This window comes from Calidris pugnax, unplaced genomic scaffold (genome assembly GCF_001431845.1).
Source record: "Calidris pugnax isolate Ruff unplaced genomic scaffold, ASM143184v1 scaffold1, whole genome shotgun sequence".
Lineage (NCBI taxonomy): Eukaryota > Metazoa > Chordata > Aves > Charadriiformes > Scolopacidae > Calidris > Calidris pugnax.
The window spans coordinates 7,056,592-7,073,538 of record NW_015090800.1 but is presented as its reverse complement, the minus strand read 5'-3'; the positions used below and the strand labels follow the sequence as shown (position 1 = coordinate 7,073,538).

Sequence of the window (16,947 nt, the reverse complement as noted above, 5' to 3'; positions counted from 1 at the left end):
AAAGCTGAACTGCTTTCACACAAGAAAGCCTGTTGTTTTAGTGCAGAAATCATATGTGTTGCTAGATCTTTCCACCCAGCATTCTCTCTATATAACACCAGGGCTTTTGTTTCTGGATTAGGTACCGTATATCTGGAGTTATCCTGCTATTTTTATTGAAGGACTTTTATGACTCTCTCAGTTATGGGAGCTGGAGACACCATAGTTACTGCCGATACAGCTGTGAAGGTCTTGCTGACTCAACTCCTGCCCATCGAACAATTTACCTCATGAGAACAACCGATCATTTTTCAATCAGGACTTCAGGATATTAAATTCCCCTCATTGGCAGCTTAGCTTTCTGAATGTCATTAGAAATCAAAATCAAAACTATTATTGAACTGGTCCTAGAAGTTATTATATCATTAATTTTATATTACTTTACAAATTTATGCTACTTGTTAATGCTAATGCTACTTGGGCTTGCTCCACAAAATTGATGCTGACACAGTAATTATAGCTATGAATTTATGTACACATAAATCACGGCAAGGTAAGCAAGGAAGCTAGCAAGATACTTGTGCCTTGCTATCTTGAGCAATTGATTCAATAATCTTACTTTTCTGGGCTTAGGTTTGAAGTTGCTTAGAGAAAATCTTGCTCTGTTTTTTTTTTTTTTTTTTTTTATTACAGAGTTTTGTGTAGTCTGTTTGCAACCTAGCCTAGTGCTTAATGTTTATTTGAAAATATTATTAAAGGAAATATAGCTAGATTAAAAAGAAATATCATCAGATATTGCCAAATGCATTAAACTAAGCAACATCTTGTCAGGCTTAAACAGAAATTTATTGTATGTTGTTAACAATTTAAAACTGCACTGCTAGAGTGCCAGGCCCACGGTGGCAAGAGGAGACTGTTGAAACAGAGACTCTTTCGGGGCTGTCCTGCAGTTGGGTACGTCACTGTGAAAAGGAGTGAACACAATTCAAGCCTGGAGGTGGAAACTCTGCTGTTTCTCTTCCGATGAGCCATTTGCCCCTGTATACCTGGATAACAGAGGATGGCATTGCACTGTGGCCAAGTGTATTGCCAGGAAAACTCTCCAATTCTGGTTTTAATCTGATGTTGCAATGCTTCTGGTGGTCACTAGATAGCACCCGTGCTTCCCTGGTTAAGGGTGTGACTTCACTACAGAAATACAACCCGAAATACCAGATCCAGGTATTTCTGCTCCTGGTCTTACCCCTGAATCTGACTGGCAATATTGTCTAGGAAGGCCAGGTCTTGTCTTTTTTACAGTGCATTTCAAATGATAGAATGGCTTGGGATGGAAGGAACCTCTAAAGGTCATCTAGTTGAAGCCCCCTGCAATGAGTAGGGACATCTTCAACTAGATCAGGTTGCTCAGAACCTTGTCCAACCTGACCTTGAATGTTTCCAGCAATGAGGCATCTCCCACCTCTCTGGGCAACCTCTTCCCATGTTTCACCACCCTCATCGTAAAAAATGTCTTCCTTATATCTAGCCTGAATCTACCCTCTTTTAATTTAAAACCTTTACCCCTTGTGCTGTGGCAACAGGCCCTGCTAAAAACTTTGTCCCCATTTGGTTACGCTTACCTTGCTTTCCCATATAGCTCCAACAAAAAACCTTCCCCTAAAGTGTCTCTGTTTGGAGTGCTAACGAATGCAGGGGGTTTGTAACAGCATTGCTACCAAGCAGGACGAGCTGTGATGCAGCCCTTTCTATCCTTTTATATTATTGTGTCTTTTAACTTTAAAGTTTGAGGTTGTTGATATTCGTTTTGCATGATCAGTATAGCAAGATTCTATACCCAGTTGTACAGTTACCAATAGCTATGCTGCTATCCAATAAATAGAAGTTTAATTAATACCACCTCCTTACTCAACAAATCTATCTCTCCATTTCAGTGAGCACACTGTAGAGTGATGTTTTATTTCTGACATCAATAAAAGAGCAAGTCTGAGCTAGATTCTCTGGTAGTATAAAAAAATAAATGATAGTTCTATGCTAATGGAAAAAAATCTTCAATTTGGAATCTAAATACATATACCTCAATTACATCTTAATTACATTTTAATTACATGGAAAATGCACATATAATTGCTCAGAGCTATTACTGCTGGTATTTAATTACTTGAATTAATATTTAACATGTGTTGGATTAGAGGGGGAGAAATACTATAAAAGACTCAATGTATATTGAAATATTGCTGCAATTTAAAAGTCCCCACTACTCTAGAAATGCAGTTACGGATCCAACAATCAATTAAACTTGAAACTGTAACTTCAGACTACTTGACCATTGGGAATTTTAACACTGAAAACCCATCACTGTCATCAGCTAATAGCATCCCAAGCTGTTAACTGGGATTCATGCCCCCATGTGGTGATTGCTGCGCTGTTTTCAGATGAGAAATGTCCCAGGCAATCTGGAACGATGACTCTGCCACTGCAGCATCCTGTATTTCATATAAAATGCAGGAATTCTCAGTTTGTTTGCACTGGTGAAACATCAAAAATAAAGTGGTTTGATGAGTTGATCTTTTTTAAGCTGTGAAAATATTCAAAATAATAATTTTAAATTTTTTATTCTCTTAAAATATAACTTTATAATACATCCTTCTCAAAATAAAAAATTGCAGTTACTGATTCAAGTCATCTTTAACATCTAGTGTTGTTGGACAACATCTTGTCCTTTTTCTTAAAAAAAAAAAAAAAAAGAAAACCAGAATTTTAATTCTTAAAAGATTAAAAACGTGACAATGGCAGGAGAAATCAGTTCTGACTAAAAAGAAAAATCATTAAAAGATTTCCAACCACCTGTAATGAAAATAACCCAACATTTCACTTGCTGTCTTATCAAAGAAATGCCCAACTTCTGTACAGTCCAAAGCAACCGATGTCGCTTTTACACCTGCCATTCTCTCCCTGAGGCACGCTTTGGCTTTTGTGGCATTTATTTTTAATCCCCTTAAATTGACTGGAGAGCATTCCAGTTTTACAGCCTATGGAGAGTTACCAAGAGCCAAGAAGCACGCAACGGGTTGCTTGGACCATCTGCTCCACTAAATCCCACCGGAGGGACCATGTGCAGCTGCTGAGGTGCTGGCTCAGGTGGTCTCCCCTCTGCTTGCCTTCCCCATCACTCCAGGAGTACCTGCCCTGGTGGGGGGCCAGCACACCCCAAGAGCCTCTCCATGCACACTCCGGTTTGTTTTCCAGTGTTGGGAACATTTTCATTTCACAACAGTAATAGGGACAAGCCTGTGCATCAGGCTGAGTGGCAGGTGATGACTCCCCGCTCCTCTGCTTTTCTCTCCCTCAGGAGAGAGCCTCCCACAGGAAAGGCTCTTCTGCCCGTGCCCTTGGTGAATGGTGGGTGCTGAGAAAAGCAGAGCTAAAGAGCATAAAGAGGAGGCAGGATGAGAGGGAAGAAAGGTCTGCCCTCACCATGATTGAGTGAGAGGGTAAATAACCTGTGAGTAAAATCTCTCCTCCGAAACACTCCCGGGAAAGCTTGTAAGTGACCTGTATAAATAACTGACATTCCCGACTGACTGCTTTATTAGCATCTTACCTGCTTGTTGGCTTTCAGCACTGCTCTCAGGGTTGCGATCTGCTCCCGCTTCGTACTCAGGAGGGATTTCAGCTTCAGTATCTCTTCCATTAAGGCCTCCTTGTCTTTGTCAATCATGGGTGCCAGCTCCCGAGCTGCAGCACGCTGGCGTGACAGCTGCAGCGACCGATCGACAGCCTTCTGCAAGTGCTTGATTTGGTCCCTTATTATGGCATTGAGGTTGTAGATGTTCATCGGCTCTTTGCGGATGTCACTGGTATCGGAGACGGGGGAGGAAGGAGGGGCCGTGATGACAGGAGAAATGGAAGGTGTTTTTGTCGGGCTCTGTTCCTTGCCAGGCTCTGTGGCCTCTTTTGTCACCTGCTCGGTCGGGGTCCTAGCTTCTACAGGTGATGCCACCCCCCTTCTGGCGAGCCGTGGGGAAAGGAGACCTCGAGGGTCATCTGGTCCTTTCAGGCTCCCGCTGCGGGTTACTCTGCTTTGCCTGTAATAGTCCAACATAACCCTGTTTGGTGTCTCGTTGTTGCACAGGCAGACGTGATGGTAGAGCTGAGCCAGCTCCTCGCTGAAGGTTACCAGCTCATCCTGTGCGGTGTTGAGGGTATTATGGTTTTCATTTGCTATGCTTGTCATCCTTTGCAATTCTTTTTCCATGTGGACCATTTTTTCCTGGCTTTCCTTGGTTGACTTCTCCAGGCTTGTCACCTGTTCGTCGTACGTCTGGATTCTGCTCTCATACTTGGCCTTCTCTTCAGTGTAGTTTTCCACGTATTTATTATATTTCTCCTTTAAGGCTTTGATTTCTGCTTTAAGGTCTATCACCTCGGTAACAGCTACTTTGTATTTACATTCTAGGATCTCCAAGCCATTGATGTCCACTTCATAGTCGTGTGCTTCCTCGCCAGGGTCTCGGCCCTTCTCACAGTCAAGCTCAGCTTTCAGCTCCTTGTTGCTCTGCAGCCCCCTCATGGCATTGACGTGCTCCGTGAGCCTGTGGACTCGCTCGTGTTGCTCGGTCAGGGCTCCCTTGGTGTGCTCCAGCTGCGTCTGAGACTCCTGCAGGTTGGCCAGGAGAATGGCCTTCTCTCTCTCCACCTGCAACAGAGTCAAATTAAGAAAATCAGGAACTTGACTTACCCAGGCTGAACACCAAACTCTGCAATCACATTCGTCTTTTCCATTCCCCCATCTCTGCATACACAAGTTGAAGGCTTCAAAGAGATTTTAGCCATATATCCCTAAACCATAAAATTAAGTCAGAAAAAGGTACATATAACTTGCACAAGGCTATGTAGTCCCAACTTTGGATACAGTTTGCAATATCACTACGGCTTTACAAGTTGCCCACAGAAGAATTACTTAATGCCCAAGTGCTAAATGCCTACTCAGCTGGATTGATGCTAATGAATTTATTACAAAATATGTTCCACAAATTTAAATAGGCATGAATTGCATCACTGCCAACTATCAGTCAAGTACAAGCCTTTCCACTGGTACATACACATTTCTCAACAGGGTTTGAATTTACATTTCCCATGAATAGCTCTATCAATCCTTCACAATATTTATCTTTGGACTGCTGCAAACTTTCATTAAGGCTTGATTACTGAATGCAAATAGAGTAAACAAATGGCTGTGTACATTTCCACAGATTAGATTAAATAAATCGCTGTGTGGGAATGTAACACAGATTAGGAGACCGAGCACACACAACTCCCAGGACTCTCCATTCCCAGCACTTAACTATAAGCAAAATCCATCCTTCTAAGTACGAAGCAGAAGCAGCAGGATTTGTGGTATAACTAACAAACTACTGGTTCTGACCTAATAAGTTCCTTTCTGAATATCCAGAGAGAAATGTGGATGTTGAACAGCAGAAAAGGTCATGAAAGAGGACTCTAGAAGTTTTAATGCGCAGCATCTTAAAGCAAGTGAACAAGAAAAAATGTGACAGGTATTTGCTATTCATGATAACACCTCTGAAAGACTCTCAGTTCAAGTTTTAAATGTAATGCTCCAACTTTTTTTCTATGCTTTTCTCCTGTTCTGAGTTGTGAATTGGGAAGCAAAAGTTGTGACAAGAAGATGGGATCCTTCTTGCTTTCACGGCTTTTTCCAAGAGGATCCTGAGCCTACCAGGTTTTCTGCTCTTTCTCTCCCACTGACAAAATATTTCAGCCCTGTATTTACCAGTGCAGAGAAAATGGCACGCTCCCTTTATGAGTGACTGAATTACTAATTCTGAGAATTCAAAGCTGTCAGTTCTGAAAAACCCTTTAAAAAGTATTTCCTTCCCTATCAGCATTCCCCCAGGCAGTATTTGGAAGAGAGTCAAATCAGCCACCATGAATCTTACTGAAGGAAAAGAAAAGCCTTTTAGAGACTGAGAGGGTATTAATGCCATCTCACAAAATGTTCCAAGCAGTGCTTCAGACTCCTTCAGCCTTTTCAGCGGTGGCTGCTACTCAGAAGTATTAAGGCACTAAAGCATAAGATGGTCCCCTGGTTTTACAGACAAGCTTTCAAAACATGACCTTTATGAGAACCTCTGATCAATTGCAGGCAGCAATTTTAAGAATAAAAGTGGAAGCCACTTTAAAAACACCTTAAAAAAATCAGCCCGGTTTTCTCGTGTACAGGTGACTGATGGCTTAAGAATTAAAAAAAGAGGGCCAAACCTCATCATTATTTTATGATCCAAGAAGAGACTGTCTCCTTAGACACAGGGTGCTCCACTTCAGGCACAGCATAGTCTGTGCTGTAATGCAGAAGAGGACAGCCTTGTACTACGAGTGTATTGGCACCTTCCTCCATTTGATGTTGTTTCCCCGTTGGTTCCTCAGTCTGACTGCTGCCCCCATTGCTGCTCACCCCTCCCTGTGTCGGCCCACTCTTGTTGAGGAAACCCAAAATAGAGCAACCTTCCTCTTTGTCAAGAGCATCTTCTTAAAAAGTGGCTGCTCTCCACAGATTTCTCAGTCAGACCTGCCCTGGAGAGCTTCAGAGAGCTGCCCAGCAAGAGCCTCCTCACTAGCTCCATTGAGAAGTCTGTCCCAGGTCTGCTCTCCCCAGAAACTTTCAGCCAAATTCTAGTTTTTACCACCTAGCATAGCAAGCTGAGGTATTAATTACATTACCCTCATCAGTTAATGACGACATTTATTCCTTCAGGCTGGTAAGGTGAGCTACACAGGTGCAGAAAAATCTGAGGTTTGGTTAATTTAAAGGACCGTCTCACCTTAAGGTGGAGAGTCATATGGATAATAAATGCATACATTACACACCAAAGGCAGTTGTCTTTTTAAGGTATGAGTCCACTGTGTATATGTTCACACAGAAGTAGGCAATTAACTGTAGATCACCCTAGCATAAAAATAAATACAGAGCTTACAGCCAGAGAGCCTTTCCTTAAACAACTTGATGTTAAAGCAGTACAGTGTTTCAGGGTGTGCTTAAATTAATCAGACAGAATTGATCCTGGCAGATTACTGATCTCAGCTGTCATACTCTATCATGAAGCAAAACTGTAACAAAGCTAATTGGGACTTTTATGATCATTTATCTCCTGAATTAATGTGTTCTGGAACAAAATACTTCTTTCAAATAGAAAGGATTCTTTCCAGAGAAAACATGCAACTTTTAAGACCCACATGCCAACTTGGACAGCAGGCAAAGTGAAATACACAGATGTACTAAATCTTACTCATTCTGGTCCAGTAATTATGAACTAAGCTAATCCATTTCTGTTTAAAGTTATAAATACATGCTTCTACTTCCATGGAAAAAAAATCCCCAAAGCTCCAACTCAGCCCTGAGCTCACCTTCTGAATACTAATGGCTGTCCTCAATTATATTCCTTGTTCTAGACAATACTATACTCTTATTTCCACCCACAGATAACTTTTGGGAATTGCAGTTATTTTTCAGTTCAGTTGTTGGGGGGAGGGGGGTGTGTGTTTAACATTGAAATTAGTGGCTGCAGAAAGGATCTTTATCATATTCAAATAAAAATAAAAGCAATTCAAAAGTAGCTGTACCTATTTTGCGATGCCTCCTTCCCTTCAAAGATTTCAGGTTTAGGAAATTTCCTTCCCAATTTGCTTTATAGTTTGCAATTATGAAAACCAATTTTAGCACTGCTGTTTATCTTGGGTTTTTGTGGTTTTTTTTTTTTTTTTTTAAATAACAGCTGGAGAAGACTGTCAGAAATTGGGCTGCATGACTGTTTTGTTTTGTTTTGTTTTTTAAGAGAACTTATTCTATGTTTTCCAAATATGATGTTGGCCTCAGGAATAGCGAAAGCATTACCGTGGAAGAGAGGAGTCCTAGGCTTTAAAGATGAGATAGAGAATTCTTCCCATTGGACAACAAACATTAAAGAAGAGCAGAAAGCGTTGAGCTTTTCTATGAAAAATCTCAGAACATGAGAATTCTCAGCAAGACATATGTTACATAGGAGGTTTATAAAGATGGAAAGGGAACAGTTACAATCAAACCTCTCCTATGGACCAGCACAGATCATGGAGCAGCAGCATCCTAAAGCTGCAGAAGGAATTATATCTGTCCTACTGTTTTAGTCAAGGCTTCTTTTTGAGACTGAAGTGTGAAAAAATTTGCCTCACACATATGAAATGGCAAAGCTGAAGTTTGCTTCTTTCAGAAAAGAAGCCTGCTGTCCTATAGACACAAAAATAGCTCCCAGGAGAGAGTTATTTCCTTCAGCAACTCTGTCACAGAGTCTGACTCTTCAGAGAAAACAAGAGGAACACATACCAAATATTGAGATATGGCTGAATGAACACCACATAGCAAAGACACTGTGCAGGAGAAAAAAAATCCAATTTTGCTGAAGAATTACCTTTTGTCAGCTTGAACCTGATTAAATCTCCCAACTACTCTGAGGAAAAATTTGGAGGAATTTTTCCCATTTAATTTGTGTGACCCAAGGTGAGCAACTCAACAGAGAAGATGATTACTTTAAAAAAAGTACACATGAGAATTTTTCAGTAACTCTTTTCAGTATCTAGAGAAATCAGGTTCCCAGCTGGGTCCGGTTTTTCTTTTTAAACCTTAAAACTTTAAACATTATTAGAACACTGAGCCATGGTGGTGGCTATTGGAGTGAAGGTGCTGGGGCCTGGCAAAGCCATTCTCACTAAAAAATGGTTATGTTTCTTTCCTAGGGTCCTCCTAGGGTCTTAGAGGACCCTAGACAGTTTGTGGCTAGTGACCATCAGAAGGCTGACTCTTTGCTTAAGAAGCGTAAAATAAGTAACGTTAAAGTCAGAGACCATATAAATATTTGCAGTGTCTTTCAAGTAGAAGCTTGCTGATTTATCAAGCTCAATACTTAATTTGATAAAATCAAGACAAAACATATTCAATCTTGTTTGGTTTTTTTCCAGCCTTCACTCCAAATTTATATTGCATAAACTTCATTGTAAATTATGGTTGACAATACGTACTCTGTGTTATAAAATGTGAACATTTCAAAGCATTTCTTCTGAAGTTGGGTTTTTAAAATGTTTTAAATTGTATTTCTAAATGAAATTAAAAGCTGCATATAATATATATGTGTATATATTACATACATAAATGTATACATACATACACATGCATATTTTTATATATGCATATATACACAAACTACACACACTGTTTACATTTTAATACTGGAAACGTTTCTGGCATAACTTTTCACAGAAACAAAATTCCAAATTTCAAGCTTTCTCACTTAAATTATGTATGTCTTGCATCAAAGTTATTTGTGCAAAGCACTAGATGTCATCAGTGTTTGCCATGTCACAGCTCAGATCAAAACTTCCCACGGTGAGTTTGGCAATGAAGTAAATAAAACAATTAACTCCTCAGCAAATATAGGACAGACCACATAGGGATTTATTGTTCGCTAGCAAGCACTGAAAATTGGGTTTGCTCTACTTTACTTCCAAATCGCCTTTTACTTTTTAAGCTGTAAAGGATTTACATTTACCCTTTTTAGAAGAGGCGCTTTTTGGAAGCCCACAGCTAGAAAATGCTGGATGTTTCCCCGATGGTGCCAAAACCTTGAAAAGAGCTTGAAAAAACTCTTGTGAGAGAGAAGATGCTCAACAGCTTGGGCAGCGGGACCCTTTCTCTGCGTGGCACTGTACCCCTTTCTAAGATGATGTCAGCATCGGGGCTGGCAGCTTGAGTTTTGATCTGGCTTGCATCCCAGGTTCTTATTCTGGTTATGCTTGGGCTGGGCTTGGATGAATAGAGAACAAACGCTGGCTGTACGGTCCCCAAGGCACCCCCTGCAGCCTGCGCATCCGCCGGGACTGCCAGGGTGGACAAGGGCACTCTGTGACACATCGCACGCCACATGCTCTCCGAAAGCACAGTCACTAAGAGGAGCGCTCCTCTCCTTTTGTTCTCCCTTGACAGCATGCCAAATCTTGTTCTGACTGAATTTAATGGCAAAAACCTCCCTCCAAGTTGCAAAAGAGCATAATCAAGACTGTCTGTATTTTAGCGCGATGTTTTCCAGGCAGCTTTGGTCATGCTGGAGAGGACTTTATTTGACTTGCAGTCTCAGGGAGATTTCCCATCATCAAATCAGGAAAAACAAATCTAGCCATCTGCAACCACAGCAGCTAGGTCCCTTCCTCCTCTTCCCACTAAACATCCTCTCAGTTCACACTGATTTTTCAGACAGCTAGCCTGTTTTCTAGGGGCATTTCTAGAATGGAGTAGAGTATACTCTACCTGGAGTATTGCGTGCAGGTCTGGAGCCCTCAATATAAGAAGGACATGGACCTGATGGAGAGGGTCCAGAGGAAGGCCACAAGGATGATCAGGGGGATGGAGCACCTCTGCTACGAGGACAGGCTGAGGGAGCTGGGGTTGTTCAGCCTGGAGAAGAGGAGGCTCCGGGGAGACCTAATAGCAGCCTTCCAGTACCTGAAGGGGGCCTACAGGAAGGCTGGGGAGAGCCTGTTTAGAAAGGCCTGTAGTGACAGGACGAGGGGAAATGGCTTAAAGCTGGAGGGGAACAGATTTAGATTGGAGATTAGGAGAGGGTTCTTTACTGTGAGGGTAGTGGAGCACTGGAACAGGTTGCCCAGGGAGGCCCCTTCCCTGGAGATATTCAAGATGAGGCTCGACGAGGCCCTGGGCAACCTGGTCTAGTTGGGGGTGTCCCTGCTGACTGCAGGGAGGTCGGACTAGATGGCCTTTGGAGGTCCCTTCCGGCCTGGGCAATTCTATGATTCTATGATTCTATAAAACTCTGGATATAAAGAAAAAAGAAGTCTGAAACCAGGATGTATGTCATCAAGAACATAATTGGGGAAAATCATTGCAAAAGCTGACGCTAAGATCCACGGGACATGTCGGGTGATTAAATTCAGCTCTTACCTGCATGAGTTGCTGCTTCAGTTTCTGTATTTCTGATATGTTGAGCTCACTGAAGAGGTCAGAGACGGGGTGCAGAGATTCTCCTTTCCTACCCGTGGGAGTTCGGTAGTCACCGTTGAGTTTCACGAGAGGCCCGTGGATATGTCCGTTCATTTTGTCGTCATTGTTGGGCTCGCCCCCGTCCTCTGCAAACTTCAATCCATCTACTGATATATTAATATGGTTATTATACACACTATCATTGAGGTTGATATACTGGGAGAGTTCCTTCCTCAGATTGTTCTTTTGCTCTCTTTCATTTTTTAAAGTCTCCAGAGCTTCCTCCAGCTGATGCTCAGCAATCTCCTTCAGCCGGATGGCATCTTCTAGCTGACTATTAAGCAACACTGTCTCCTCCTCAAATCGTTTAATCTCATGCTTTAAGCCTTCATATTCAACCTGAATTAGAGAAGACAAAGAACATTCATAATACTAAAACTTGAGTCATGAAAACCTGCCATTTATCAGACTTATTGAAATAGGTGTTAGAGAAAATATAGTTTGAAATACCAGACATCGCCTGCAGCTGCAAAGAACTGGCTGCACAGAAAACCAAGTGGAGCTTGCTCTGCTAAATACTGCACCGCTCACTTTTTCAGCATGTGAGAATCAAGAAATGTAACACCTTTTTCTGAGTAATTTTTGACAATAAACAATGTATTTCATGGAAAGAAGGCTGTTTAGTAGCAGATATCCTGGTAACCATAGATTTACTATGAATTGCCATAAACAGTTTGATAGCTTATATCATGATATGTATAGATCTCAGGTAACTAGAAGAAAATTCATGGTATTTTGAAATCTACATTTAGAAACTCGATACCTTTTCTGAATGGAGAGAGAGGTCCATCTGAAAAATTACTAAATCCCATCAAGTAGCTATGTTTATAACTTAAAGACATGGAAAAAGAAACCTTTCAAAATTTTAAATCCATATGAAAACCAAAGCCTTATATTATCAATGTGGTTACCATTTCATGAATTTTTGTTTACAAAAGCTACAAAAAACACTAACCCAGATAACAATAGTTTAGCACTAAGACTTGTAATATACAGTTTTGTAAATTTATAAAGTATTAAATGCTCTTGAAATTTTATCTTGTAGATCAAAGTTATTTTAGGAATCACAAGTGCACGGATATGTGATGCAAAAAGACTGATTTTTAAAGCCATTCAAAATGTGGCAATGCTTTTTCTCTCCACAGACTGCTGGCATTCAGTTTCATTAAGAATGAAATATTATGACAAATATAAACATTTGCAAATGGAATTTCTTCTGGGGGAAACTGGGACAGTCCATAAAGGGGTCTTTAGTTTTCTGATAGTGTGAAAATGCCTCCTATGAGATGCTGAGGGAAAAATCCATGCCTCAAAGGGGGAATTTGCTGTCTTGGTAAATAACTCTGACACAACGATGATCTACTATAAATTCAGTTTCAGGAGCGTGAAAATCTGGGTATCTTCATAAATAAAGAAATGATGTGCCCATTTCTATTACCTGCGTGTTCCCTGCGACGCAGCTCTGTTATTTTAAATGTTTCAATTGCATTTGTGTTGGAGCAGTAAAATAGCAGTAAGAAAAAGCTGAAATAGTACTGCTTATTCCTGCAGGAATAAGGCAGCTTTGTTACCAGGCTGCCATTAGAGACTGTGACAGTCTTGGCTATGTGATAAAAGCCCTGACTGAACCAGGCAGTAGGTTAGGATATAAACCAGGGGCTGCAACGCAGCGCTGTTATCATCTGCTACCAGTTAAGGAAATGGTGTTATGGTATGCCATGTTATGCTGGTCTGGACAGTGTTTAAAAAGCAGAAAGTATTACAACTTGGATACTTAAAAATTGATCATGGCAAGTTAACTCTTCTGATGTGAGAACAAACCTCCTTTGTTCAATGTAAAGGACAACTGTGTTCTTGATTGCTTCCTCAGCAGTATATATATCCAGCAGCAAAGGAAGCTGTGCTTTTGTAAGGGGGAAAGAACAGCCCCCATAGCTGCTTCCATCTGGATGCAATGGGGCTGCTGTTTATGGTGGTTCCTCGGGGTGCATTCTGCACTGCAGTGAGAATTACTGTGTGTCGGTGTGCCATTGGCTGCAAATTACTGTAATGAGGAAAACAAAAAACAAACTAGGAACATCTGACGTCCCTTCGCCTATTTTTGAAGCTTGCTAAACTTGTGGCTCAGCATGGCTGAGAAGAGACCAAAACTGGTACAGGACAACCAGAGGAGCAGGAAAAAAAACAAAACAGGAGAACAGGGAAAAGATTATTTTCTATTTTCTCCGTTTCAGAAGAGGAAAGGATGTGCAGGAAAGCAAGTGAGAAGAAATGGAGGGCTGAGCTCTGCTGCTGGGCACCGAGTTCAGCATACAGGGAGGGAGGAGAGGAAAAGCAGAAAGTGAAAAGATGACATTCTATCTATTTTCATAATTCCTCCACTATTACAAAGTACTGCAACAAAATATCCCACCATGATTTTCCTAAAACTGAGGTAAGGGCATCCCCATATGTCAAGAATGGCCAATAACACTGGTTTCAGACTAAGTTTTTAGCAAAAACATGACTGAAAAAACATAGAAAGAAACATCTATCGAAGTGCTCTGGGGGATCACATTATGGGAAATTGGAGAAAATGGTGTCTTTTTTCAGCATAGCGCCTTGAATCTTTCGATGCTTACTTGATTCTGTTTCAGTGTAGACACCAGTTTCTGTAAAGTGATGTTTTCTTCTTCCAGCTCGGTGTAGTCCTGTAGGAGTCTCGCCTCTCGAAACTTGTACTCTCGAATTTCATCTTTCATTCGTATCCTCTGTAGTTCCACCATTTCATTATTCTGATGAGAGAAAACACAAGTACATTACCATTCATGCACAGCCACTTAAATGACGAACATCACCTCTAGAAAAGGCCAAACAAAAAATTAATCCTCAAATTGAAATGATTTAACAGTGCGATTCAAAACAGCATCACCTTTTAATCCGAGGCCAAGCAGTAAATTCAGGTGTGTGCTCACAACGCAGAAATAAGAACATCTAATAAGCAAGGTTGATTAAGACAGTTTCAAGATTAGATGCTTATTGAAATGGAAAACCTGGCAAGGCATTATCATTTCAGCGGTTTTAATGCTCTACGATACAGTTGGATTTAAATAAAATTACCACCTGTTTTCCACTGAAGGATGCCTTCTACATTCGTACAGAAAAGCAATGAGTAACGGCATCTGTTCTGTAAAGACATCTGTTATTGCGCAAGGTGTGTTTGTATCTGCAGACATCAGAGAGGCACAAAGTAGGCAGGGGGGACCTGCCAGGCTGTTAGGTGCTCGTCAAAACCTGAGAAAGGCATTGCTGTGCTGAGCAGGATGACACCCTGCGAGACTGAGAGCACACAAGGTCACCACTTTATTTTTTCCATTAGCATACGTGGCTCCCAGACAGCCTGATGAGAGGCTGTCCCACGAGGGATCGGTTTCACCAAAAATTGCTTCCATTGGATTCCAGCTCTGATTGAGCTTTACATGAAGTATCAGGTTATTTTGGAAAGAACCATTGGCATAACCCTGATGTAAAACACACTATGGGAAGATGGAGTTAACACACAGCTGGAAGAGAACAGTGACCAACACAGTTGGTAGGAGCAACCTCCCCCTCTGCTTTGAGGAGAAGCCTGCATTTCCCCTGATTAATAGGAATAGGCATAATCGTTCACATCTTCTCCTTGCCTGCAGGAGGAACCTGAGCATTGCCTCAGCAGCTGCTGGAGGGAAGCACTACTCCGACCTTAATGATGGGGCAGAGCCCCTTCGCTGCTGGGGTGTCAGGAAGAGCACACCTGAGAAGCAGTAATGGGTTTCTATAAAAGATTTCAGTGTGGCAGGAGGGCAATCACTGGCCTGATCGCTACCCAGAGAGGTCAAATGTTTAAAAAAAAAAATCATTACAGCAGAAATTATAGTCAGCGAGCTGACTATAGACCAATCTGTACAACTCACTCCTTAGTACATAAAAGATAAAACCACGCATTCTGAACTGAGGATAAACAGAACTTTGCATAGCACCTAGGTTAAATAAACAGTTATAAACCCCTGGAAAATAACATTGCAAAACATGAAAAAAAAAAAGGTAATATTGATGCAAGAGTTACAAAAACACTTTATAAAATGAAGACTTTTTGTAAAAGAAAAACAAAAACCATCACCTTCCCCCCTCCTGGCAGCTACTTAAGAAGAAATAAAGATCCTACATGACTTCTTAACTGAAGGCACGCCTTTGGTTTAAAAGATCCCCAGTGGCAGAAGAGCCACAGAGCACTGCATGAAAGTAACTCTCAGCAAATATTCCTGCACCCTAATAAACCTCTGAGTGAACTGTAAGAATGGCACCACAGATGATTTCATGAGCTGAAGGCATTCTATACCTCAGGACTGCCTTTATATGTTTTGTTTCTGTCAGCTGTGGCGGTTATTGACGCTTGCTAAGTGTGAGTATAGGTCTGAGGCAGTACGTGAGCACCAAACACACGGCTCCGCTGTGTCAAGTCTAATTAAGTTACTCTACAATTCTCCTGGTGTTTGGAGGAAGATCAGCCCAGGGAATGAACAGGAATCGACTGACATCCATCCAAAGCACACAGTTGCACCTCTGGTTGAAAGAAAGGCCTCTCCAAAGAGGGAGGAAGAAAAAGGTGGCCAGAGATGGAGGACCTGAGCAAAAAATTTTTACTGAATCCTGGTATATTGTTTCCCTGAAAGACTACAAGGCATGCTGCATTGAAAAAGCCTCTGATAGTAACTCCCTAAGGTCAGAGTACTCCTGTACCTTTCCTATTACTGCAAACAGCAAAAGAAAAAGTGAACTATCATCTTACTTGAGTGTACCACCATTTCTTTAAGAAGAGAGAAACCACATTCCTTCGCCACTTTTAACTGCTCCTTCACCTACACAATCTCAGAGGTATAGAGAGAAGCATTTATAGCACTTCTCCTCCTCCTCCTCTTACACACACAGAAACTATCTCTGCTGACCAGCGTTGACTCCTCAATACTCATGGCATTTAGTCAAGGAAGGAGTAGGAGAAGGGAAGACTCGCCAGCCGGAGTATCCCCCACGCCGCGCCTGCCATCAGGGCCAAGACCTCCGCTGGAAGCGATCCTGCTGCTCTGCCACAAGGCAAAACAATCTCAGCGCATTAGAGAATACAGTATCACCTTTTTAAAGCAAGGTAAAATGTGCATTTTGGCACTGCAAACACCCTGGCATTATTCTCCACGCTCCCAGACCCCTCCTGCTATTTTGCCAGCATCCAGCTGCAAAGCGCTCTAGTGCTTCCTATGGAAGGTGATGCTGCCACGTGACAGGCAAAAGCCTGGCATTACTGAGGTTTATGACTGAGTAGCCACAGGACACACTGGAGGGCTGTTCTGTTTTCCTTCATATGAGATCTCTGTGCATTTTGTGGAAGTAAACCAGTCTTCAACCTACTAAAAAAAAAAAAACACGCTGAGGTTTTTTTTATTACTGTCAGTAAGTGGGATATATTTGTTTCCATCAAATGCTCTGATTAAATACAGTAGCTTCTCACAACTCCCTATTGCTATTTTCAACTATTTTAAAAAATTTATTTCTTAAGCAAACCATAAGCATTCATAGACGATAGATCTTGTACGGATACAGTGGCAGTTAAGACGCAAACTTTTTATTTGGCCATTGCATCAGACCTTTTCTGAGGTGACTTGGGCTTGTATGAAAGCAGTATGAGAGGATTTTAAACACAAAGCAAAAGAAGTCTGTCAGCAGGGCAGTTATCTGTATACGCCACTAGAGGACAATGTAACCCAAATTATTAGTAAAATAATTTGTAATTAAACTTTACTGGTAATCAAGCACTGAACATTAAGCTTACAGGATAGAGCAATTGAGCCAGATGCTTT

The 16,947-nt window shown here is 41.4% G+C and overlaps 1 protein-coding gene across 1 annotated transcript in view; it reads right to left on the bottom strand.

Annotated features, from left to right (window-relative positions):
* BICD1 (bicaudal D homolog 1 (Drosophila)) overlaps window positions 1-16,947 on the bottom strand; it is a 145,126-nt gene that overhangs the window by 40,281 nt on the left and 87,898 nt on the right. The window contains exons 3-5 of the mRNA XM_014937227.1: window positions 13,699-13,851; window positions 10,979-11,416; window positions 3,581-4,675 (exon numbers count right to left, since the gene is read on the bottom strand). Coding sequence (XP_014792713.1) covers window positions 3,581-4,675; window positions 10,979-11,416; window positions 13,699-13,851 — 1,686 coding nt within the window. The remainder of the gene's footprint in view (window positions 1-3,580; window positions 4,676-10,978; window positions 11,417-13,698; window positions 13,852-16,947) is intronic.